This window comes from Bufo bufo, chromosome 7, assembly GCF_905171765.1.
Source record: "Bufo bufo chromosome 7, aBufBuf1.1, whole genome shotgun sequence".
Classification (NCBI taxonomy): domain Eukaryota; kingdom Metazoa; phylum Chordata; class Amphibia; order Anura; family Bufonidae; genus Bufo; species Bufo bufo.
The window spans coordinates 180,931,980-180,956,839 of record NC_053395.1 but is presented as its reverse complement, the minus strand read 5'-3'; the positions used below and the strand labels follow the sequence as shown (position 1 = coordinate 180,956,839).

The 24,860-nt window shown below is 43.5% G+C and overlaps 1 protein-coding gene across 1 annotated transcript; it reads right to left on the bottom strand.

Annotated features, from left to right (window-relative positions):
• Nucleotides 1-1,125: 1,125 nt before the first annotated feature.
• NFE2L2 (nuclear factor, erythroid 2 like 2) lies at nt 1,126-24,140 on the bottom strand. The gene is made up of 5 exons (XM_040441942.1): nt 23,937-24,140; nt 5,653-5,925; nt 5,494-5,565; nt 3,306-3,488; nt 1,126-2,444 (listed from the first exon to the last, which is right to left on the bottom strand). The coding sequence occupies exons 1-5, from the start codon at nt 23,976-23,978 to the stop codon at nt 1,260-1,262; spliced, it is 1,755 nt and encodes a 584-aa protein (XP_040297876.1). The 5' UTR covers nt 23,979-24,140; the 3' UTR covers nt 1,126-1,259.
• Between the last annotated feature and the right edge of the window lie 720 nt (nt 24,141-24,860).

The following is a 24,860-nucleotide window of genomic DNA, read 5'->3' as shown; positions in this document are numbered from 1 at the left end:
AAGGCAAGCTGGACAGATTTTGATAAAGTGATCTGTTATAGTGCTATCAGTTTTGAAACTTAAGATGGATAAACGCAAATGTGTTAACGATCCAGACAATTTCTGCTACATATGTGGCAAATACACCACTTATGATCAGCGCAAGAATCTGACAAAGCGAGTGCGTCTTGCAGCTTGGGATGCATTTGTGCTAGTAGTGCAGATCTTCCTTGGGAACAGACAAGCTGCAAACTATGCTGAATTAGTAGACAACCTGCTTACAGCATATGAACAACTTGGCTGCCGAATGTCATTGAAAGTGCATTTCTTACATTCCCATCTTGACTTTTTCCCACCCAATTTGGGACACATAAATGACAAACATGGAGAGCGGTTCCATAAATATATTTCTACAATGGAGAACAGTTATTAGGACTGCTGGAATCCCAACATGAATGGGGCGGGGGGACGGGGGACTACTGCTGGTTTTACCAACAGGAAAATATGACCGTTCACAAACGCCTGAAGCACTTTTAACAGTACTGGGCCTTGTTCAAGTAAGACTTTTAAATAGAAAAACGAGACTTTCAAATTTTGTTATTCCATTACATTTTCATACACTGTTTACTACACAAACTTTGATGTAGATCGGGTAATTGTTGGAGTAAAACTCGTTCTGTTCAAAATTATTCAATGCTTTCCAAGTGCTTAATTCATTTAGGCATACTTATGCATAGCAAAATTTTGTGACGTGTTACAACAATTCTGACTTCAGATTTGTAATCCGCACACTCGATTTAGTATAGAACAAATGTTTTTTGCCCAGTAGCAGACAAAAAGTTTTTTGTTGTTGCGTGGTAATAGTCAATGGGGTCTGGCGGTGAACGGCAGTATCTGGCCAGGCCAGATCCTATGAGCTCCAGTAGGCCGTTCTCTGCCAAATCAGTTAAACGGAGGTGTAATCCTACCCTTACTGGTACTTAAAATGCCCATCTTTGTTTTACACGGAAGCAAGCAATTTGCTCTCTTGGTAAAACTTTACATTTTCACTCCTAATCCTTCTGCCTAAAGCACAACTTGTCGACGTGCCAGCTGCCACATTTTCTCTATCCTTAAGCAGTTAATTTTAGAGCAGGTATTTTTTTTACAACAATATTTCATTATTGTTACTGCATGTAAGTGCTACAGGCCAAAAATGTTCAGTTCTATAGTGCTGCCTATATTACAACCCGTTTCCCCGCTCTATAGAAGCATAGGATTTAAAATAAAAAATCTAGATTCTAGATCTCTTCCTTCTTAATCTCAATCTTATTGGCTTTTGGGACAAGGAAGACATTGCCATCTTTTGTTTGCTGAAGGGAGTACTCATGAAGAGAGTACGGATTGCCATCCTCGTCACGTAGTTTGCTGAAGACGTCCATGTACAAGGTTCCGAGTTGCTTTTTCAGTAGGCGAAGGCTGTCGTTATATTCACCATTCTCGGCAAGCAACTTCTCTTTCTCATACTTCAGCTTGTCTAGATCACTTTCCAACTCCACAATGTTCTCCATTTTCCTCTTCCGGCAGTTTTGAGCTGCTACTTTATTTTTGCCTCTTCTGCGTATGTCTCGAATGAGAGCAAGCTGAGCCTCGTTGAATTGATGCTTGGACATTAAGACGTTGAAGTCATCCACAGGAAGATTCACAATTTTATCCACAGAGAATGGTACGTTCAGAGCTTTCGCTCTTTGCTCGTCTCTACTGAAACGAGCTTCCTGCTGGCTTACTGACTTATCTTTTGTAAAAGGAGTCTTACTTTGGTCAGGTTTAACGGGGAGATCTTTTTCTGGTGGATTCTGAGCTTCTATGTCAAAGCATGTGTCCAATGGTACAAAGGGCGAGAGTGCATAGAATGCATCTTCTGTAAAGGGCATCGAGAATTTCTCCGACGGATTCTGTTGTACGTCTTCAGTTTTGCTATCCATATCTTCCATTTCAGAGTCACTGTAACCATAATGCGCATCTCCGTAAATGGAGGAACCCATGGACTGGCCAGGTGATGCCGAACAAGGGCTTGTGTTAATGGAGATCCCTGAATCGGAATCATTAAATTCTGCTGGACTGTTCCCTTTAAAGGCTTTACACAATGATAAGTCTGTGATATCAACAGGTTCGTTTACAATTTGAGTGAATGGTTGGCCTGAATTGTCTGGCAAAGGCACGTTGGTCACTTTGGGATCAATAAGGGTAAATATATCATCACAAAATGATTCTACATTGAATGTTGAATTTGTGTTTACTGTGGGTACATTAGAGGCAAAAGGACCTACAAAGTCATTAGCGAAAACAGGAGCGGCGTCCTCTACTGGTTTTTCAATGTTCACCAATGGATTGTGGAACATGTAGTTGTTTGAGGTTTCCAACATGGCATCTGAATTCGAATACAAGCTCAGGTCAACAAGGTTGTCAATCTGATTGCCGAGGCACTGCAAAAAGAAAGGCGAAAAGATGTTAAATGGTAATATTTTCAGATCTTTTCAGCTATAAGAACAAGCCACATATGGAGATGTGTTAAGTGTTGCATTCAGCTATAGTATACATTCCTTTAAACCAGGCATCCTCAAACTGCGGCCCTCCAGCTGTTGCAGAACTACAACTCCCAGCATGCCCGAACAGCCTACAGGTATCAGTCTACAGAAGGGCATAGTGGGAGTTGTATTTTTACAACAGCTGGAGGGCCGCAGTTTGAGGATACATGCTTTAAACCCACCTTATAAATAAAATGATGACGCCTACAATAAATATTCAGCAAAGTCTGCATAATAAGGTAACCTTTTCTGGATGCTACATGATAAACAACCTACATACATTGTGTGGCTTAATGTATTCTTACGTAAACCAATTGGCTACTTGAACACAAATGTCTGTCTAAGCACAGTGATGTCCAACTGGAGGACCTGAAGTTTGGTCCCAAGAGAATGCAAACACAGAGTGCTGCTGCCAGGATAAGGACTAGGTGTAAAAGACTTTGTCCTGGCCCTGGGTGAATGCAATGTGTGACCTTTTGTTGGAGTCCAAGGCAGCATTTGAGACACCCCCCCCCCCCCCCCCCCCCAGTGTATTGGGTTGACCACTACTTGTCTAGCCCATGAGATTACATCCAATAATAGATGTGCTGCTTTTCACCACAGTGGACCTGGACACAGGATATGTAACATACATCTTTAAGGACATATGTGGCATCCATTAAAGAACAGCACGTATACTAATACTGCGATTACCATGATAAGTTTCCCAAAGTCAAATGGTGCTTCCCTACATAGACACAAAAGAACGGAAAAAGTTACCTGTAGCTCTGGGATGGACAGCAGTTCTTCCCATGCTTGCTCCATTTCTTGCAGGTTTTCTGGACTGGCTGTAGAGTTTTGCAAACTGTCTGGAGCAGGGTGTTGTTCTGTGGTGAGAAAGCTCTGGCTGGTATCGATCTGAGCATCTGGTGCCATTGCTATTTGGAAGGTGGTTTCAGGGTTCTGGAAATGAATAAGAAATCATATGTTTAGTCTAGGAGCATGATTTCATACACTCTCAGAGAGAGCCCTAACGTTGTGGGCACTGGCCTAGGATACCCTAAACCCTGTCATGTTTTATCTGAGCACTCCAGTTCAGAGTCCTCTGCTGATCATGGAAACAGTCTGAAAAGAGCAACCAGAGCATTCATTGCAATCAAGAAGGCAGCAGTCACATGATTAAACTATGTGACCACTGACCGCCGCCCTGGGCGCATCCTCTTATGCGCTTGTGCTGAAAGCATTCAAGCGCAGATATATTTAGCGGCTTGCTTTCTGCCCTGGGCAGCGGTCACGTGGGTAGGATATATGACTGCTGCCATCTTGATTGCCATTGATGCAGCAACAGCCAGCATACACGGTTTACGGACCAGATCCACTTATTTTCCCTTTAAAGAGAGTCTGCCAGTAGTTTTGACTCCTCAGAACTGCTGACTGCACTATATGGACGACGTGCATACCTGGTGTTATGGTCATAGAGGTTGTATAACTGAGAAATTTCTTGGTTAATTTCATTCAATTTCTGTGACCATCACCCCAAGGTATGTTTACACCGCTGTCCATGTCACCTGTATAGTGCTGTCAGCAGCTTTGACGGGTCAAAACTGCCGACAGACTCCCTTTAAAGGGAAAGTCTGTCCAGAGGCTAAAAATATCATAGGTCTAAAGCCAAGGGTGGTTTGTCATGCTTGTTCTTAAAGAAGATTTCAGAAAATTGAGATAAGTGATCAATTTAAAACTTAACTTTTAATAATCTATTCATAGAAAATTTGCCCCAAGATAAATAGATAACATACATGGAAGATACAACAAAAAAGAAGCACGGAACGTCACCCCACAAATGATTGTGGCACTCGGTGACCAGAGCACACTTAGATTACAATAGGTGCTCGGCGGCACCAAAAAAGGTAACCAGGTGGTCCTACCGCTCTGAGATGCTCCTTGGTACAGCGATTGCCTCACCGGTGTTAGATGATGAACGTACACCGTAGCTGGAGGCAGTTGCCAAACACAGGGTTAGGGACGCTAGGTTATCTAGCCCTAGTGATACCCTAGGGCAGTGATAGGCAAACTGCGGCTCTCCAGCTGTTGCAGAACTACAACTCCCAGCATGCAAAGACTGCCTACAGCAGGGCATGGTGGGAGTTATAGTTTTGCAACAGCTGGAGAGCGGCAGTTTGCCTATCACTGCCCTAGGGGATCTACACTGGCCTAGGTGACCTGATCACGGACCCCCGTGACCAGGCACAGTCAGGAACCTAACCCTGGAATTAATGCGCCCTATAAAGCCCTCTCCTGCCTAGTCCCTACACGTATGTTTCGCTAAAAAGATGAGTGTAAAGCTCATCAGGGGAAACAAGGGAGTTTGGGCTATATAGCTGAGCGGGGTACACAGGCAACGATGCCAGCTGTGTCCCCTAAACATCAAAGTAGTATGTCCACGAACCTGATATGGACTCAAGTGGACAAGCTGGCAGTAAAGAAGGAAGAGGACCCCTGATACTCGACCCCCCTCCTCCTACCAAAGTACTGGCGCATGGACTGATGTAGTCTGAGGCAGCGGTGAATACCGCCACCTTTTGAAACGCCGGCCTCAGAGTGAGGTATGGCTAAGACACTCCTACTTCACATGATGGTACGGGTCACGCCCGCGCATGCGCGGGGAAGTATATCGCATTGCTAGAAGGAGAAGTCGCTGGACGGACGCTCGTGAGTATGGTGGCGTCACTGCGTCCGATCTCGTCCATTCTCGCGAGATGAAGATTTCACCACAAAATGTAAAACATTGTTATAGTTTATACTGTGATAGCGCTTTATTGGAAAATAGAACATTCTGGACGTTGAACACTTAACTATGTAAGAAATATTTGAGGGAAAACATTATTTAGATCTATAACATCTGTCTTACCTATATTAAAAATAAATGTAATATGACTGAATATCTATTATCCAAAAACGTAATATTTACCACAAGGAATGTATCGGCTAAAATCTTCATGCATTCATCAAAGGAGAGTTGTTGCCCGAGATCAGATTTACTCTACAAAGACAAAGCATTTCACTACAGTTAGATTGTCACTCATGAAAGGAGTCTTGTGACATGCTGCTTTATAATCTGGTTAATTACCTGCAGGGAACTTGTGACTATATGTGTGACTACTGCCGCCTCCATGGGTGCCGGCGGCTGAACAGGAATATATTCCCCAGTCTCCTCATCTAATTGCACATGGGCATAGAATGCTTTTTCCTGTTCCTTTAGGAGCTGTTCTTGATGCTCCTTTTCAAGCTTCTTCTGCTTTTCCAGTTCATATTCCTTCTGTCTTTGGCTGTAGTCAAAAACTTCACGGCCAACACCTAGATCAATGTCTTGTTTCCACAGGATGTCAATGAGATCCATATCCTAATGATAACAATACAAAAACCATGAAATATATTGAACAAGGTCTAACATGATCTATCAAATATACTGGTCATCCATTGTATCAATCTTATGGTTATAATAGATCTTTATGTGGAAAGCTCCTAAAATCTATCATAATGATGTATCAAACCACATGGACACGTATAGTAGTCCTCACATGGTACATACATGTTCTACTGTGGAGGCCACTGGACATTACAGCTGAGTTTTGGTGGCCAAGAGCTACGATGAATAGTGACGTAGCTATGGGACAACACTCCATCCTATTGTGTAACCCAAAGGTCCCCAACTTATCGTGTCGAGCCAAGTTCAACATTAAGTGGTGATCAGAAGCCACATTCAATAAAAAACATTTTTTGTAAAACAGATTTTAAAAAATATACATTTGTGACTGGTGCTGTTAGGAGTTAGGATATGTCTGCAATATTTGTCATTGTGCACTTTGTATTGTAACCACTGCAAATCACCCTAATTGAGCGCGCCTATATGAGGCACACGACTATAGTTGGAGACCAATAGTGTAACGTCACCAAGTAGTTCTAGGAAATCCTCAGACACTATCCCAATTCTGAGCTGTGTGCGAGAATCTTGATGGCGGCACACCGTGTCCACTGTGTCACTACTTAATGGAAAATATGCCACAAGAATTAAAAAATCCAGTTTTGGTTATTTTTTAAGCAATACTTAAAAATAGGCTCTGCCACACAGCCAGCACTGCCCATAACAACACCCAGCTAGTTTATAGCTTCTCCCACCCAGCTAGTTCCATTCCCCTATCACTGAGACTCCCATGGACATAACATCACAGAGATGCACGGACATGGTCATGTGACCACAGCCCAGAACGGGAGACAGGAGCGATAAAGGTAAAACAAATAAATTATATACAAGACGTAGACACAACCAGCTGGCCGCCATGAGGTGGTAAATCCATTTCACGAACCACCCTCCAGCAAAATTGTGCAAAACCCCAAAGAAAAGTGGTCCAGCACACGGATTAAAACTATTCCATCTTTATTATGTTAAAAGTTCCAGTGGCCTAGGCCGCATTACGGCCAACGCGCTTCGATTGTGACACGGATCTTAGTCATGCCATCCTGATTGAAACATGTTGGCCGTATAATACGGCATAGGCCACTGGAAATTTTAACATAATTAATAAAGATGGAATAGTTTCCATCCGTGTGCTGAACCAGTGTCAGACTGAAGTCCCTTGGGCCCACCCTCTGTGTATATAGGATCTTAAGGGCCTTGTTTTACTAGGGGTCCATTATTGTCAGAGCTTGGGCCCACTGGAGGATCCTCTGGTGGGCCAGTCTGACCCTGCACTGGACGACTTTTCATTGAAAAGAAATACATTACAGAATTACAGCCACCTACATAAAAAAAATATTTTAAAGGATGTTGATGCAAACTGGAAAACCCCTTTAAGATTTGGTGAGCTTCCCATTATTTACTGCACATTTTATTTGCCCTTAGGAGGACAGAAAAAAAAAAGAAAGGTCTTAGCCCTCTTTATCTTTTGCAATCACATAAAATGTGTCATGTGAAACCGCCAACAATAAGGAACCATCGGAGGAACTGCTCATTTCATTTCCTGCCGAAATAATATTCCATGGCAAACAATGGGCTGCAAAAAACAAGCCGTCTATTAACCAATAGCTCACACATCAAGTTCCAAGTCGAACGGGCAAGAAAAAAAAAATCTTCGCATATTCCATCCTGTAAATTATTAACTGTACGTTAGACGAGGATTTTCTTTGAGCCTCTGGAAACACAGTGGCACCTTACTATATATGGTCCAAATTTTTGTCCAGTATTAAAAATGTTTTTTTTTATCCAGGAAGAGCACCACTCTTTTATATGGGCTGTCTCTGGTATTGCAGTTCCGTTGCATTGGTATTAATGAGAGTGAGCTGCCATACCAGATTTTACTGTTCAAACACTACAGTAAGCACAGTCTCAATGGGCTGGGCTCCATTCAGTAGAACAAGACCGTGCACATTCCCTTCCAGATTCCACAGGGTGCAGGAGACTTCTACTCCACATAGAAGACAATGCTAGTAATGCTCAAGATGATTGTGTTTTTCTAAGAAGAAAAAAAAGCTGCAGTATAAAGTTTTATACAATCAAACTAACTAAAATGCCATATAAAAAAATAAAAAATAAAATAAAATGTAAGGATACGTAATAGAACCTAAAGAGAGGAGCGAGAGGGAAAGGCCCGTTTGAATTTCCCGACTTCAAAAATAGTCTCTGGTCTCTGATGAATTACGTTCACGGAAAACAGGAAGAGGAATTGTGAAGACAGATGGCAGGTAATAAGTACGGACATTTTACCATCACCCTTATGAGCTTGAAAATTCTACTTCCAAAAAACAACAGTAGGTAACATGCAGATGTCAAGGATGAGATCTTTGTTCTATCTTCTGGTCGGAAAAGGACAAGGACCACATTGGAATCAATATCACAGAATTTTACTGGGAGCAGACATCTGGCATTGAGAATACGTGTGTGCCTGACATTCACCGTGTACTCTCTCCATATAGGAATGTAGTTTACTATGCAGCTGTTCAGACATCTGTTCCCTCTAGGGAATCAATGACCCCCTGGACAGACTTTATGTCCCAAATGCTTCTCCACCATCTTCCAATAAACTGGACAGAGCAAGAACTCCAGCCCATTTAATGACAGTATTCAGGCTTATGCACATGGTTGTATTACGGTGTTGTGCAAGACCCTTATATTATATGTCGAAGGAGTTTCTTGGGCAATATTTTTTTAAAGGGTCAAAATGGCTTCAAAATTCATACTCCGATTCCGTTCCAGAGTGCCCTGCCAGTCTTTATTACCCGGTCCCTCTCAACCTGAAAGTGTGACCGCTCGGCCAGTCAGTTGCAGAAATATATATATATATATATATATATATATATATATATATATATATATATATATATATATATATATATATTTATTAAAAAAGAAAGTTACCAGACAACCTCTTTAAAGGGGTTGTCTATCTTTTTTTAAAGTGATGGTCTTTCCTCAGGATTGGTCATCAATGTCTAATCGGCAGGGGTCCAATACCCTTCCAATCAATTGTTCTGTGTTGGGGCCGGAACAACACGGCACTGTCAGCACTGTGGTGAATGCACTTGTGACTGCAGTACTATTCCCATTGACTTTAATGGGAGCTGTGCCGCTGTGATGAGCATTGTCCACTACAATGTTGACGATGCAGTCTAGTCGGCACCAACCTCCAACTGAGCTACACCCAAACAGCTGATCAGTGAGGTGTTGGACCCACACTGATTGAGTAGTGATGGCCTATACTGAGGATAGGGCATTATGTAAAAAAAAAAAAAAAAAAAAGGCTGGACAGCCTCTTTAAAGGATAGGATTGGATTCCATCTTGGTAGATCAGGAAAGAATTTCCCCCAAAAAAAGTCTTTGAGATCAGGTTCCATCCAAGCATGGAGCAGAACTATGGTCGTGCGCTTTAGCTATTAGGCTAGGTCTACACGACGACATTTGTCGCGCGACAATTAGTCGCACGACATATAGGGCAGAACTACACTGCAACATTTGTTGCACCAATGTCCCGCAACAATTTTTACAATGGCAGTCTATGGTGTCGCACTGCAACATGCGACATGCTGCGACTGCGACGCGACAGTCGCAGAAAAATCCATCTCTAATGGATTTTCTGCGACTGTCGCGTCGCAGTCGCAGCATGTCGCATGTTGCAACGCGACACCATAGACTACCATTGTAAAAATTGTCGCGCGACATTGGTGCAACAAAATGTCGCGCGACAAATGTCGTCGTGTAGACCTAGCCTTAGGCAGCCTTGATCCTGATTCATGGAGTTTTAAGACATTTCATGCAGCATAAAAATGGAGATCTAAGATAAAGCATGAATGTTGCACTGTTTTTCCTTGGAGAACGGAACAATAAGATAAAAAAAAAGACATGAAATAAGCTTCTAAAAAGATCTGATTTTCAACGCAACCAAGATTTTGGTCCATATATAATGCTTGCATCTACTTTACTAAGTGCATTATTATCTTATTTCTGTGATTTTCTGCAACCAAGATTTGAATGAAGTTTCACCTACAACCTGAAGCTATCACTTACATAAGTAAAACCTTTGGAGACAAGTGTTATGACAACCCCGTAATTTGGTAACGAGTTCTTTGCACGCTGTGAACTCTATTGTTTTCACAAGCTGTGCTCATTATTAAAGCTTAGAAAGACATCAACACGCCATAACCAGTTGAGAAATCCTGAGTATAGTCTATTAAAATGGTAAATCCACCAGCCTCACCTTTAACAGAGTGTGTAAAATGAAGCTTTATAGAAAAGTGCAATTCAAGCAGTAGTGAACTCTAGTTAAACAAACAATAAAAGTACAACATGGGGCCAAGTCCTTTACTCTAGATATGTTAGAAAAAACACATATCCTAGTACGGTCCCGATAGTTAACCAGCAAGGCTTGCATATCTCTCATATGAAGACAGTATGACCAACCATATGTGACCAATTAAGGGTAAAAGTGGACATACACAGATTAAGGTCTGCCGGTTTTGGTAGGACTGGCCAACCATCTAATTTGAATGGGGGTAACCTGACTTTCCCCTGATGCAGATTTCAGAGGGAAAAAAAAAAACCGGCTGCTGAACATGACCAATACTTTTGTTCTCAGGTTGCCATCCAGAACACAAAAAGTGTATGGTCAGCTTGAAAAATATTCTACATTTTTCAAAGTAGCACCTGTATTTTAACAGTTTTGTAATTGCATGTAATTAAAAATGTATTATAGCCATTGAGTTATTCAATGAAATCTATCTGTATAGCGCCACCTGCTGTTTTTCTTATTTGTCTGTCCAGCTCACCAAGCTGGACGCACATGCTCAGTTCCATCCTTCAACTGTAGTAAAAAAAAGGGGTATGCCCCATAAACTGCCAGCTTGAAATAAATCTAGCAGAGCAATTGGAGAAATGAATGTAGGGAGTTATGGATCCATGTGAGGTACAGAGGTTTTTACATTAATCATAGAATAAGCCCTTTAAGGGTCAGGAAAGACTCATTCTCTATTTTAGTGGAGCCTCATCTGCTGGACCTTCAATGACCTGACCATCACGAAGGCTTAGAGAGGCTGACCCGATGTTCTTCATCAGGATTACTGACAGGAAGGCCAGAAAAATCCCACCTTCATCAAAACAATTTTATCTGAAATGTCTCAAGTTTAGAGAACATTTACTAGTGCACGTCTGGAGAGGAGTCACTAGTTTTGTCAGATCTGCTCCTTTACATTTTTCCCAACATGACAGACCTGACCATCCTGTTCGTGCAGGTCACGTTTTAATGAAAATGAATTGTTAACATTGTAAATGCTTGCCGTACATTTCCAGATCCTGTAGCGTGAGTAGACGGTGAAAAGACAAGCTCATGTTACCGCTGGAGAGATTAGTCAAATCAGGCAAAGTGCAGCCCCGCGCCCTCTTCAGCTGATCAGATTGCATTTATAATTAGATTTAAATTTCTGCAGGTAGAAGAAAATAATATACACAGACCTTACTGTAAGGTCCCCCAAACACATTAGTATATCGTCAGCTGAATATGCCGTTTTTGGTAGGACCAGCCGACAGTCTAAGGCCAGACACACGAGCGAGTTCAATGTGCGAAACTTGCAGCGTGTGGCAATGTGAGGTCCCGTTCTGCCCTCTGCTCCTCTGACAGGCTCTCACAGTATTAGGCCTCATGCACACCACCGTTGTTGTGTTCCGTGTCAGTTGTTCCGTTTTCCGTGATTTTCTGCGGACCCATTGACTTTCAATTGGTCCGTTGAAAACTCGGATAATGCACCGTTTGTCAGCCGCGTCCGTGATCCGTGTTTCCAGTCAGTCAAAAAAATATGACCTGTCCTATTTTTTTCATGGACAACGGTTTGCGGACCCATTCAAGTCAATGGGTCCGTGAAAAAACACGGAGGCACACAAGAATGTCATTCGCGTCCGCGTCCGTTTTTTTTCCTATCATTTGCAAGGCAAACTTGACTTAGATTTTTTTTCACTTTCCTTCATGTCTGGTGATCCTCCAAAAATCAAGGAAGACACACGGAAACAAAAACGGAAACGGATCACGGAACAGCTTTTTGCGGACCGCAAAAAAATACTGTCGTGTGCATGAGGCCTTATACTGACTTATAATGCTGTGTGACCCTGAGAGACCTGGAATCTATTGTATTACACTGACAGGATTATGTCAGTGTAATTCAGTATATTCCAAGACTCATAGGGACAGACAGCATTATAAATCATTACAACGCTGTGCGCTCCTGGAGCAGAGGTCAGAACCGTAAATGTTAACCTAGCCTAACCATTTGGACAGTACAGCACGCTGCACAGTTTTTTCCGGTAAAAGGATGGAACCCAACGGACGCCATTATGTTAGCGGGGTCCCTTAGGCTCCATTGGTGTCTATCGTGTGACAGATCCATCAGAGCTTAAATTCTGTTTTCCTACGCCTACCACAAAACAGAAAAAAAACAAAACAACGTAATTTATAATGCAGATGTGAACAGAGCCATACAGATGTTTTCCATCTGCATGTAAATCAACACAAGGACAGGCATTGTAAGCAGATCCTACCATGTGGACATAAATGCCTGGCAACCTCTGTATACAGTGTCAGCTTCTCAACGGATAAACCCTCATACATTAGCACTTAGGGGCCATATGCTGCACTAAATATCTGCCATATGCATGTATTCAAGTAGAGATGTAGAAAAAAAATACTACAAAGCTAACAGCAGAGATCAAACAGATAACCAGAGCTCTGAACACACCGAGCGAGCAGCTCTGCCCTTTGTACTGGTCACATAGTTTAATACCTAATCTTCGGGTTGCACAAGACACCATCAGCATAAAATCATTTCTAGGACCATAAACAGAAAAAAACAACTGGAAAGAAGATTTAATGCTCTGTAAAAAAAAAAAAAAACACAAAAAACAATGTGCTAATCACACACACATGTAGCCATAAAATGCATGTAACAATAAAAATAAAACTGCTGTTTTTTGGACTAAAAGTAAAAAAAAAAAAAAAAAAAAAAAAAGCCTAACAAAAAAGATGTGTGAAGGAGCCCTACAGCGACATATATTGAGGGGAACAAGGACTAGGATCCACCTCCTGGGGCTGGTTCACACAAACACTCCTCCCGTTACAGGACAATCAGTTCTCCCATCTTCTCAATCAAAGGTTGGCATGGACCTTGATTCAATTAAGGCCTCATGCACATGGCCCTGGCCGTACTGCGGCCCACAAAGAGCGGGTCTGCAATATGCCGGCAGTGTTCTCTCCGCCTCACAGATCCGGACCCATCCACTTGAATGGGTCTGCAATCCGGAGCTGCGGTGTGTAACGGAGGTACGGAACCACTACGGAGTGCTTCCGTGGGGTTTCTGTCCGTGCCTCCGCACCGCAAAAAAAAAATATAGAACATGTTCTATTTTTTTTAAGGTGCGGACGGATCACGGACCAATTCAAGTTGAATGGGTCTCAATCCGTCACGGCCGCCGCATGGATGTTGCCTGTGCATGCAAATTGCGGTCCCCAATGCACGGAACGGCCGCACAACAGCCGGTGTGCATGAGGCCTTACTTTTGAGAAGGCAGAGTTATATGGCTCAATTTTCTAATATACATCTATTTAACATTTTGCTCAGACTTATTATATAGTATGGCCTGTTTTAGTCCTGTAAAATGAGAGCTGGGTGGGACTTAACATGGTGTCAGTCATATGATCCTCACACGTATCATGTGACCTGGCTTTCAGTTAACTGTCCAGATTTCTAACAGGTGAATAATAGTGTATGGAGGAGCAGACCATGTACAGAACTACTACCTGGAGCAAGATCTAAACATGTCTGCCCGTGTGATCTCGGTTTTGTTTTTTTACACTAAATTTTGTTAACAACTAGACAAAATCACCTAGAGACAAGCAGCCATTTTACAACATCACATAGAGACAGGCGGCCATGTGAATACACACAGTAAAGCTGCTTTTGGGGGGGGGGGGGTTTACTCCTCCTCAGTACAGAGCACTTAGTTAATTAGACGAGAAGCTTTTGATGTACGAAGACAGCTTTCCTTCTTCTGGGAGACAGTTAATTTTGAGGTTTGTGAAAGCGTGTGACCGGAAAGCTTAGCTTAAAGGTGTGTGCTATGATATCAACATATTCCTTTATCCACAGTACCACACTCCAGCAGTCCCATAAAGAATGAATGGTGCAGCAACATGCATTCTCAACCTGCTGCTCTATTAATGAAGATGCACAGTACCCACGTTCTCATGATTGATGATTGAGTCTCAGTGGTTGATATCATGGCACAACCCTTTTAATGACAGCCACTACATCCTCATGCCCGAACAGCCTACAGGTAGCCTACAGCATGGCATTGTGGGAGTTGTACAACAGCTGGAGGGCCGCAGTTTGAGGATGCCTGTCATAGGTAATAGTATTCTGAATCTTTACCTTGGTAGATGGGTTAGTTAACAGCTGGTGACTCTCCTCCATGCACATTTGGCTCAGTGCACTTAATTTTTAAGTGCATATATATCTATCAGACATCACTTATCCCAGGATACTAAGGGCAACATAAACCTGGTTTCCTTCAGCAAGAAACCTCAAGGACTGGTTGAGAATTCCTTAAAAAGAGATTATTCGCAGATCCAGTCTGCTGTCTATGGTCAGCTTCAGATACCAACAGGTACCTACAAAGAAGAAGCTTTACCAGACACACAGGTGTATTCCAACTCCATACATCCTCAGAGTTTTATGGATAAAATAAGGACCTGTAGACTTCAATGGGTTTTACTATACCAACATGAACTCAATTTGGAAGAAAAAAATATTACGGCCAACAACTCTACTGTATGCAGCTCTGCAGGCTCTTCCATTAGCTTCATGCTAAACCCTTATCAGAGCCAACTCATCTGTTTACTTTGTATACAAGATAGCAGTCATTACCTAGCAGTGGTCTGGTGACCCATTTCCAAGAAACATTCACATTTTAATCACTTATCTTGGACTTAGTAGTCACAGTGTTACAGGACTAGCAGTCCTGAAGGCTTATAAAGTCCCAGAGAACTGACCTTCGGCCTTACGGTAGCTCAAGTTGGATGATGCAACGAGTATCCCCATGGAAGTCTAATACAATTCTACCCAACAGATACACAAGTGTGTCCATTTCACTTTGCTTCACTTCTCTATCATGGGCATTAAGAATCACCCAGCAGACTTCACATCATAGATGGTCATGTATGGAAGGTTTAAATAAGGAACTGAGAAGATGACTCCATGGGTTGCCCAGTTACAAGCGAGGGGATTTTCATGACGCCATGAAACCTAAAACTTTTTATTCCCATTTATGGATTTCACAATAGTAACAAAAAATAACTACAACCGCATTACCCTGAGATACTTCACTGGCACGTTGATTGTTTTGTGCGGAATTTAGCCGTGGCTTTCACTCGTTGCAATGAGTGGAATAATAAGTGGTGAAAGTCCGAGGCTTTTCCGCAACTGATGAGACACATTCAGGATTTGAAAAGTCACAGTATGGTCCATTTTACACAGCGTCTTTTGCTGCTGAAATTCTGCCAAAAAATTGGTGGCGGCCACGTGGTGTCTGCCTCGACATTGTTTTCAAGGGGGGGGGCTACACTCCCTTTTGTGGTTTATAGCCATGACTGCGCCAAGAAAGGAGATGTCCCCTTCGTGGCGAAGCATCTGGACAGATGCCACGGCAGATGTCCACTTGCGAGTAAGCTCCAATGTGAAATTCGGTGTGTATTAAAAATGAAAAGCTGCAGCAGAAACTGCAGATGCAAAATCTGCCGTGTGAATATGCTCGGGGCAGATTTTTTTTTTAAAATTAAAACACTGTATGGTAATTTTCTGCAGAATTTCAGATTCCGCAAAAGTACCAATTGCACAACCGAAATTCTCCATCAAGTTCTTGAAATGTTCACATCAAGATTTTTTTTAGGAGGAGGTTTTCAGGCAGATTTTCCTGCTGGTTTTTCAGCCAAAGCCAGAAGTGGATTCAGCAGGAAGGAGAAGTAGACGTCTTTCCTTTATATTTTTTCATTCTCATGTGCACGACCGTTGTGTGTTTTGCGGTCCGCAAATTGCGGATCTGCAAAACACGGATGGCATCCGTGTGCGTTCCGGAATTTGCGGACCAGCGCGGACACCCATTAATATAACTGCCTATTCTTGTCCGCAAAACGGACAAGAATAGAACAGGTTATATTTTTTTTGCGGACCACGGAACGGAGCAACGGAGGCGAACAGCACACGGAGTTCTGTCCGCATCTTTTTCGGCCCCATTGAAGTGAATGGGTCCGCATCCAAGCTGCAAATACTGCCGACCGGATGCGGAACAAAACAACGGTTGTGTGCATGAGGCCTTCGGATGAAAACCTGAGGGGAACCCTCGTCCAAAAAAGTCAGCGTGAACCTACCCTAACAGTATATGGGACTGAACCCTTAAATCTGAAGGGCGGCAAAATAGCATCTGGTTCACTCAATCAATAGGTGTATGTCAGATAACCGACTCCGAGTGGTGACATATGTCGTAGTCATTACTCTAAGTAATCCATTATCTTTATGACACAAAGTGATCTCACAGAAATAACTCACATGTACAGAGCTCTAGCTCCATCTCCCAAGGGTTTCTGAAAGAAGCACTCCCACAAAAATCTTTATTCTCTGACCTGAGTGAAAGTAATCTTCTTACCAGTGACTGTATTTGTGAGTTATAACCTCCCTTCTGATCCTCAGCTGTGTCATGTGACCAACACTCTGATCTCCAAATAACACAGCATCTTATGTGTGGACAGGAAGTCAGTTTCTCTATGTGTTCCTATGGAAGCCCCAATGTCAGTCTCATAGGAATGAATAGAGAAGTCCTGTCAGAGAGTTGGTCACATGACACAGCTGAGGATAAGAAGGGAGGTTATAACTCACAAATACAGTCACTGGTGAGAAGATTACATTCACTACAGATAACATAATGTACCTTTCTAACAGGTCAGAGAATAACATTTTTGTAGGAGTGCTACTTGAATTTTTTGTGGTGCAATTACAAGTACTAATATGACCCGACGCAGAAAAATCTCCCAGTAGTACTCGTTTCTTTTGTATGTATTTAAGGGATTGTATAAATTTCAAAAAATGCTGTTTTATTCCAGAAAGCGCCACTCTTGTCCGTGGGCTGTGTGTGGTATTGCAGCTCTGCCACAGTCCAGCATCCAGGAAAGACTCTTCAGACATGTTTGGTACAAGTGCCGTTCCTTTAATTTTACAAGGATGGGATAAATTTATGGTCTTTCGTGTATATACTGGGAGCTTCCCATAGTGTGCCAACAGACTAGGGAAAAGTTTCCATATCCATTACTGTAAGAGCTGCAGGACAGCTGTGTGCCTCCGCTCCGTCTGCTCAAGTATGCAGGATTATGCAATCTGACGGTAAAGTTACATTATGCGGTTGGCTGCGAAATCCAGATGTAGTCGGAAAATAAAATAAAAGGCTGCCCTTGGCAGAGGGAGCGGAGGGGAAGTGCACAGGGCTGGTTGTGCAAGAGCCTCAGCCCTCCCAACAACTCCCTGCTGTGAAGGCTGTAGAGGAGCTCACACGCACAGGAACAGGGATCCTGCAAGGGGACTGCGGACATCCAACGCGCATCGACAAGACGTCCTCACACACTTCAGCTCCTCCAGATACATAGGCTGGGAGGAAAGCCGCGTGATCTCAGAGTGGTCACCGACAGCTAGAGCCGTTCTACAGACACAGGGGTGTACAGCCCGGATCTTATATAAAGTTATATAGCGCTTTAATATTCTGAAACATACATGATATTACGTGTCCATCACAATGATTCATTGAGGGAGATTTCTCAAGATTGGTGCTCCCAGTGAGATGCCTCTTAATAAATTAGGCACAACTCTGCCCCTCTGTGCGCCAGAAACTCAAGTCTGTGCCAGCTGGGGCAGAGCCATAGGACAGAGCTATGATTTATGCCAGTTTCTGGCACATAAGTATGGCGTGTGCTATAATTTGTGGCTTTTTAGCACCACATTTGTGGCATTACCATGGTATTTAAAGGGGTTTTCCTGGATTACTACGGTTTTTCACAAATATGTTCCTGTAGTTGCTTACCCATCTTCCCCATGATTTTTTTTTTTTTAGTTTGGACTCTCCTGACCCATTTTCACCATGTAAACCAATCACTCGGGTTTGTTCCTATCTTGTATGTAGCACTTCCTGTTGCTGTATCCAACCAAACCCATGATGCAATTCTCCTTCCTCTGCAGCACCTCCAGCCCCGCCCCTAACACCCAGCTACTTTACAGCTCCTCCCACCCAGCTATTACATAGACACTCCCCTATCACTGCCTCAAACGCCCAGCTAGTTTATAGCTCCCCCCATCCAGCTAGTTATAGACACTTCCCTATCCCTGACCCTAACTACACCAATCTAGTTTATAGCTCCTCCCACCCAGCTATAGACACTCCCCTAACACTGCCCCCTGTCGCCCCCATGGACATAAAATCACAGGAAGTAAGAAGGACCTGCATGGACATGGTCATGTGACCACAGAATAGGCATAGGTTGTAATAGATTGACGGGGTTTGTGCCAAATGTTGCGACTTTGACACCAGATTTCTGGCATACAAGAGACGATATATATCCCCCTATGTGTATGTATGGACAACAGTATAAAGGAGACTGTACATATTACATCTGCTTATGTCTATGGAGGAAGGGAAGCGGCCCCCTGAGGCACTGGAAACAAAACCCAACAAGATTCTCAAGATTCTGTAAAACAGAAATTGTCTAAAACGTGGCCATACGTTGTTTTTTTTTTTTCGTTTACATTCCGTTTTTTGCGTTCCATATACGGTCCGTATGTGGAACCATTCATTTCAATGGATCCGCAAAAAAATGCCTTCTGTTTTTCCGTTCAAAGATAGAACATGTCCTATTATTGTCCGCATAACGGACAAGGATAGTATTGTTCTATTAGGGGCCAGCTGTTCCGTTTCGCAGAAAACGGAATGCACATGGACGTCATACGTATTTTTTGCGGACCGAAAAATACTGAACAAGCCAATACGGTCGTGTGCATGAGGCCTTAGGCCTCTTTCAGACGACAGTATGGCTTCTTCAGTGTTTTGCGGTCCGTTTTAAACGAATCCGTTGTTCCGTTTTTTGTTTCCGTTTCGTTTTTCCGTTCCGTTTTTCCGTATGGCAAATACAGTATACAGTAATTTCATAGAAAAAATTGGGCTGGGCATAACATTTTAAATAGATGGTTCCGCAAAAAACGGAACGGATACGGAAGACATACGGATGCATTTCCGTATGCATTCCGTTTTTTTGCGGACCCATAGACTTTAATGGAGCAACGGAACGCGATTTGCGGCCAAATATAGGACATGTTCTATCTTTAAACGGAACGGAAAAACGGAAATACGGAAACGGAATGCATACGGAACACATTCCGGTTTTTTTGCGGAACCATTGAAATGAATGGTTCCGTATACGGACCGCAAAAAACGGCCCGCAAAACGGAAAAAAAAAACGGCCGTGTGAAAGAGGCCTTAGACTGTATGCAGTGCTCCCCTGAAAATACAGGACCTTGCTGACAATACGAGCATGTCTTATAAATTACACATCTGACTTCTCATAAAGGAAGCAGATTCCCAAGAAAAATCCCCTTCATATAAAATTATGAAACTGAAGCAGTAAGAGATAATGGTTTAATTACTGGCCCCACCCATCACCATTTTGCTTCTGAGGTACAATCACGTGTGCATCCTGTGGCTGCGGAGAAACTCCAACTCCTAGCATGCCCAAACACCAGCAGGCTAGGAGTCGTAGTCTCACAGGAGCAACAAGTTGCCGATCAGGGCAGCTCAGTGGGTGGCGTGCCTTACTCAGATGTTGTGCGAGAGGAGTAACATCAGGCGTGGCAGTGGAGGTTTTAGGCCTAGGGCCTATTATATTAAGATCTGGATGGATTTAATTTTCTTTTTCCCCCCTCGCATATAAAAGGGTCAGATTTATCAAAACTGGTGTAAAGTAAAACTGGCTTAGTTGCCCATAGCAACCAATCAGATTCCACCTTTCATTTTTCAGAGCTCTTTTGTAAAATGAAAGGTTAAATCTGAATGGTTGCTATGGGCAACTAAGCCAGTTTTCCTTTATACCATTTTTGATAAATCTCCCCCACTATGAAAAGTGGTTGATAACAGGTCAAAATAATACAAGATGGCTGCTAAAAGCACAAAATGGCTTCCTCGTCCAGCGACTGTGCTTTCTCCGTCTGTATTTTCTATGGGTTGTGCTGTGTACTAGGTAAACATGGAGTCTTTCCATTTTCATGATTTTTTGTTTCCATGCAGCAGCTATGGAACCCGCGAGGTGGAGGACGAGGCCAGAGGACCAGTAACCCCATATGTGCGGTTCTGAAAATCTCTGAGGTAAAAAGGTAAAAAAAAAAAAAAAGCGTGAAGCGTGTTTCTTACAATGATAAGCGAGGTCAGAAATGCCTGCAGCCACTTATCTCCACTCTTCCTCAGGAGAAGTAGTGTGTTCTTCAATGACCACCATATATTGCATTTTCGTAACCCCTTTAAAGGGGGTTGTCCGATACAGAGGATCCACCTGCAATAAAGTTATCATTACTTACCTGCCAAATCCCGTCGTGTAGCCCAGGATCTGTTCACCTGGCTGCAGCAGTGACATCATATCGACAACACATTACCACTGCATCCAATCACTGGCCTCAGCAGTGCACTGAAGAAGCCAGTGATTGGTGCAATGGTCATATTTTGTCACCGCATCAGCCAGGTAAACAAATCCCGGCCAGTAGAACCGTTGCTGCACCGCGGGATCTGCTAGGTAACTAATGATCACTTCTTGCAGGCGGATTTTGTGTTTCAGTGTCCGGTTTCCTCCTGAAAGTGGAAACCCCCTTAGGGACTGGTCCATAGCATAAACTGGCTGCCTGCACTACGTGTCCTCTCTAGCCTTACAGGTCTTCCATGGATGAGGTCATTCAGGGTTCTATTAAATTTTCAGCCCATTAATGATGGAGGATAACGGCATGTCAACCAGTTAGTCTGGTGGAGAACCAGCATAATACAGTTTTCACAAGATACTGCCACCAGCAGCCTAAAATACATCCCCAAAAACTTCCACTGGTCGGCCATGAGGAGGGGTCAGGCGGCCCCCGGGGCATCGGCCCACCGGGAAACTTCCCAGTAAGGTCTATGGCCAATCCGCCCCTGTTGGTAGCATATTTTCTGATCACCCAGGTTCAAGATGCCACCAACTAATGATCTTTAAGATCCGATCATTCAAAGTGTCTCCTCATCTGTTGGGTTATATCCTTCAAATAACCTTCAGACTGTGACTGCTACTAATATCAACCTGTACCACATTAGTGTCAAGACCCATGTTATCCTTCAGGAAAGATATGGAGCACGCCCATATATGTACATACGCGGGCACAGCTAAACACAACAGGCAAGGAGGCGTTCTCAAGATTCTCCTAGGGCATATTCACACGTGCAGGCTTGGATCAGGATTTTGGTGCAGTTTCTGAAGTCAAAACCAAGTGTGGATCACAAAAGAAGAGAAAGTCTAAAAGGACAGATTTGACTTCTCTTTTTTTTAATCCATTGCTTCAAAAACTGGATACAAATCCTGAACATAACCTGATCACGTGAGAATATATCTTTATAGGAATACAATCACCCTTAAAAAAAACAAAAGACATAAAAAAACGCAAGTCTGTTATTTTTAACTACTTCATAATTATAACAGTTTCAGCGAAAGCACAACATCAACCAACAGCTCCTGAAGGGTTGTCACGCGGCGGTCCTAGACTCTGGAAGGGCAACACCACCCAATTGTTCCTCTACGGTTCCTTATCAAGTTTACCCATCAGGACCCTTCATTGTAAGTTAGTTATTCTTGACTTGTTCCTCTCAGAACCCCCTAAGGGACCCCTTGGTGACTGTGCACATTCAGTTGTCTAGGAGAGAACAAGCACACCCCCAACTACAGAGCACTAGTATGGAGATGGGATGTGAAGCTCAGGAGGATCACCATGAGCGTTCCTCTGCTGAGAAAAACCAAGAAAAACATTAACCACATCGTTGATATTCATCATGTAACTGCCCGGTTGCTCTTCGATGGCCTACTTAGAACTTCCAAAAAATTCAACCAACTAATAACAAAACATTATAAACTTCAACAAATGTCTCCAGGCTGGAAGACTCTTATTCAACCCATAATTTGGCCGGTCAAGTTTGTGTTTCTGATGTCAAAACAGTGTCTTCTAACCTACAGAAAAACTTTTCTGCAGTTGACCCATAGGGTTGTGGATTACACATGGTTTTTCCACATGGATTTTCACCTTCTGTTCTTTTCAATAGGAGGCCGAGGCACCGTTCATGGAGATGAGAAATTTTCCGGACTACGTCCGCGTCCACTTTTCACACGGACATCCCTGGAAGCAGCGCTCATGGTTTTGTTCCATTCAATGGAGCTAAACTGAGATTGGAAACGCACCATTCAAAGTGAAAACCCACCGTTGGGACATGGGGCAGATTTTGACGCGGTCATAACCCATCATGTGAACATACTCTTACGGTTTTTCTCAAGGAACAGCTGAAAAGTTCTCGATGTGAACCTCTAATCACCACCACAAGACCTTCTAAGCAGGGGCGTAACGATCAACGCCGCAGAGGGTGTGACCGCAACCGGGCCCAGCGGGATGAGGGGGCCCGCAGCCCCACAAGTGCTTTTAATAGCCAGTCGGGCTTGGGGCCTCTCTGTACAATTTATTTTTATAATGCCTATAGTGCGGCTGGCTGGCTGCGCTCCCTGCGCAGTGCACACATTAAATAACCCATACCCACCTACCCACACCCTCTCCGGTGCTGCGCCACCAGCTGTGACACCCGGCGCGAAGGTCTCGCGGTATGACGGTATGACAGGATTGTACTGACAGGCGGCCGGAGCGGAGCAGAGTAGGTAAGTATTTTTTTTATTTTTATATGAACACACCGGCTTCACACGTGGGGAGGAAGGAGGGCACCTGGCAGTGGCGGCAGTGTGGCACAGTGAATTCAGAAAGGGGAGCCCAAACCATATGAGGGCAGGTCCACTGGCAGCAAATCCTTCATTATCATGAAATATATACAGAGAGGGGCAAAAAAACACCTACCTCTTCTATTCAATATTGTACTACAACGAATTCAAACCCATAGTGGGGGGGGGGGGGCATAGAACTCTAGTTACGTCACTGCTTCTGGACCTTTACAAACATCTAAAAGACCAGCTACAACCTTGACCCTCAAAGCACATCTCCATGATGTCACAGCCCAAGAGGTTCTGCAGCATCTGAGGCCACCGGATGTGGAACCACAAGTTCCAGCTGGCAGGGCACAACTCTCAGCTCATTCTCCTCCCCGACGCCTAATTATTTCAAATATGTTTTTCTCATTCCTCCAGCGAAAGAAGAGGAAACTGAGAGGTCAGTCTCAGGCTGATGAAAGTATGTGACCCCCCCCCCCCCCAGTGTAAGTGATCAGTAGATCCTCCGATCACATGAGCTGCCTGCAGTCGGGGGATCACTGGTATCATCATTTTCAGGAACTTTGGACTGATTGTCCGTAAACTAAGGAAGTAATGGAGACAAGCAGAACTTTACAGCAGAACATGCTGGGACTCACAGCATTAAAATAAAAACTTCTTCCAACACTTTTACATATACACAATCAATATCGCATCGCATGCTACTGACCGATAATTGTCGGCCAGCTTTATGTAAGCGCACCCCTCCCTCCCAGGCTGTGACACCAAGGTGACATCTCTGCGCCGCCCCCAGGTGTCTTCTCACCTGCTGTAACTGCTTAGCGGGGGGTAGCTCTACTTGCATCATGATGGCCCCTGGCCCCGGCCCGGTAGATCCTCCTTGAAGTTGTCGCAGTGTGTCCTGGTGTGCCGTGGCCCCCCCCCTTCGGTGTTAATCTTCCCGGACCGGTGACTCTCCGCTCCGTTCTCAGGACCGTCCAATGCAATATGACGGGAAAGTCCTGAGCAACACGGCCAAAGTCGCCTGTCAAACCCTTCCAACCAATGAGCTCAGGCTTTCTCAAAGCCACGCCCACTGCCGATGACGCAAAGCATCACGATGGAACAGGCGGATTCGCTCGTCGCCCACCACCCTTCGACCACGCCCTCTTTACTAACCCTTCGACTGCCGGCAGATTTCTAACTATTAGGGGTGCGCGAACCTAAGTCCTGCTCCACAGGTACAAACACATTACAATAAATAAAAAAAGTAAAGTAAAAGTGTAAAATAAATAAAAGGTGTCAGTGTCGCCCAGAGGTCTTTTAATCATCTCTTGGGGGATATGTTATGTGGAAGGGGAAAAAAATAAAATAAAATAAAATAATAAAAAAAGAAATATATACCGTATATATATATATAAATAATAAAAAAAAAGTGCAAACAAAAAAAATTAAGAAAAAAGGGAAAAAGTGTAAAATAAAAAAAGGGAAAAAGGTGTCAGTGTCCCCAGAGGTCTTTTCAAGCCTCATTCGCACGTCAGTGTTTCACGGACGCGTGCTGTACATTTTCTCCGCGGACAGCACACGTCCCCATTCATTTTAATTAATATGTGTATTCAGACATCAGTGTTTTAGCACAGTCCGCGGGTCCGTGTTTTCAGTACGGATGCATGCTCTATTTTGTCCATGTCCACGGATCCATAACGTCCATGATAGTCTATGGGTCCGTGAAAAGCACGGATGGCATCAC

What these genes read in the sequence shown, in the direction of transcription:
- NFE2L2 (XM_040441942.1), bottom strand. Translation starts at nt 23,978, where the DNA reads ATGATGCAAGTAGAGCTACCCCCCGCTAAGCAGTTACAGCAG. An exon ending in CCGCTAAGCAGTTACAGCAG is followed by an intron (nt 5,926 to 23,936) that starts GTGAGAAGACAC and finishes TGTTATCATTAG; the next exon opens with GATATGGATCTCATTGACAT. An exon ending in TAGTCACAAGTTCCCTGCAG is followed by an intron (nt 5,566 to 5,652) that starts GTAATTAACCAG and finishes TTGTCTTTGTAG; the next exon opens with AGTAAATCTGATCTCGGGCA.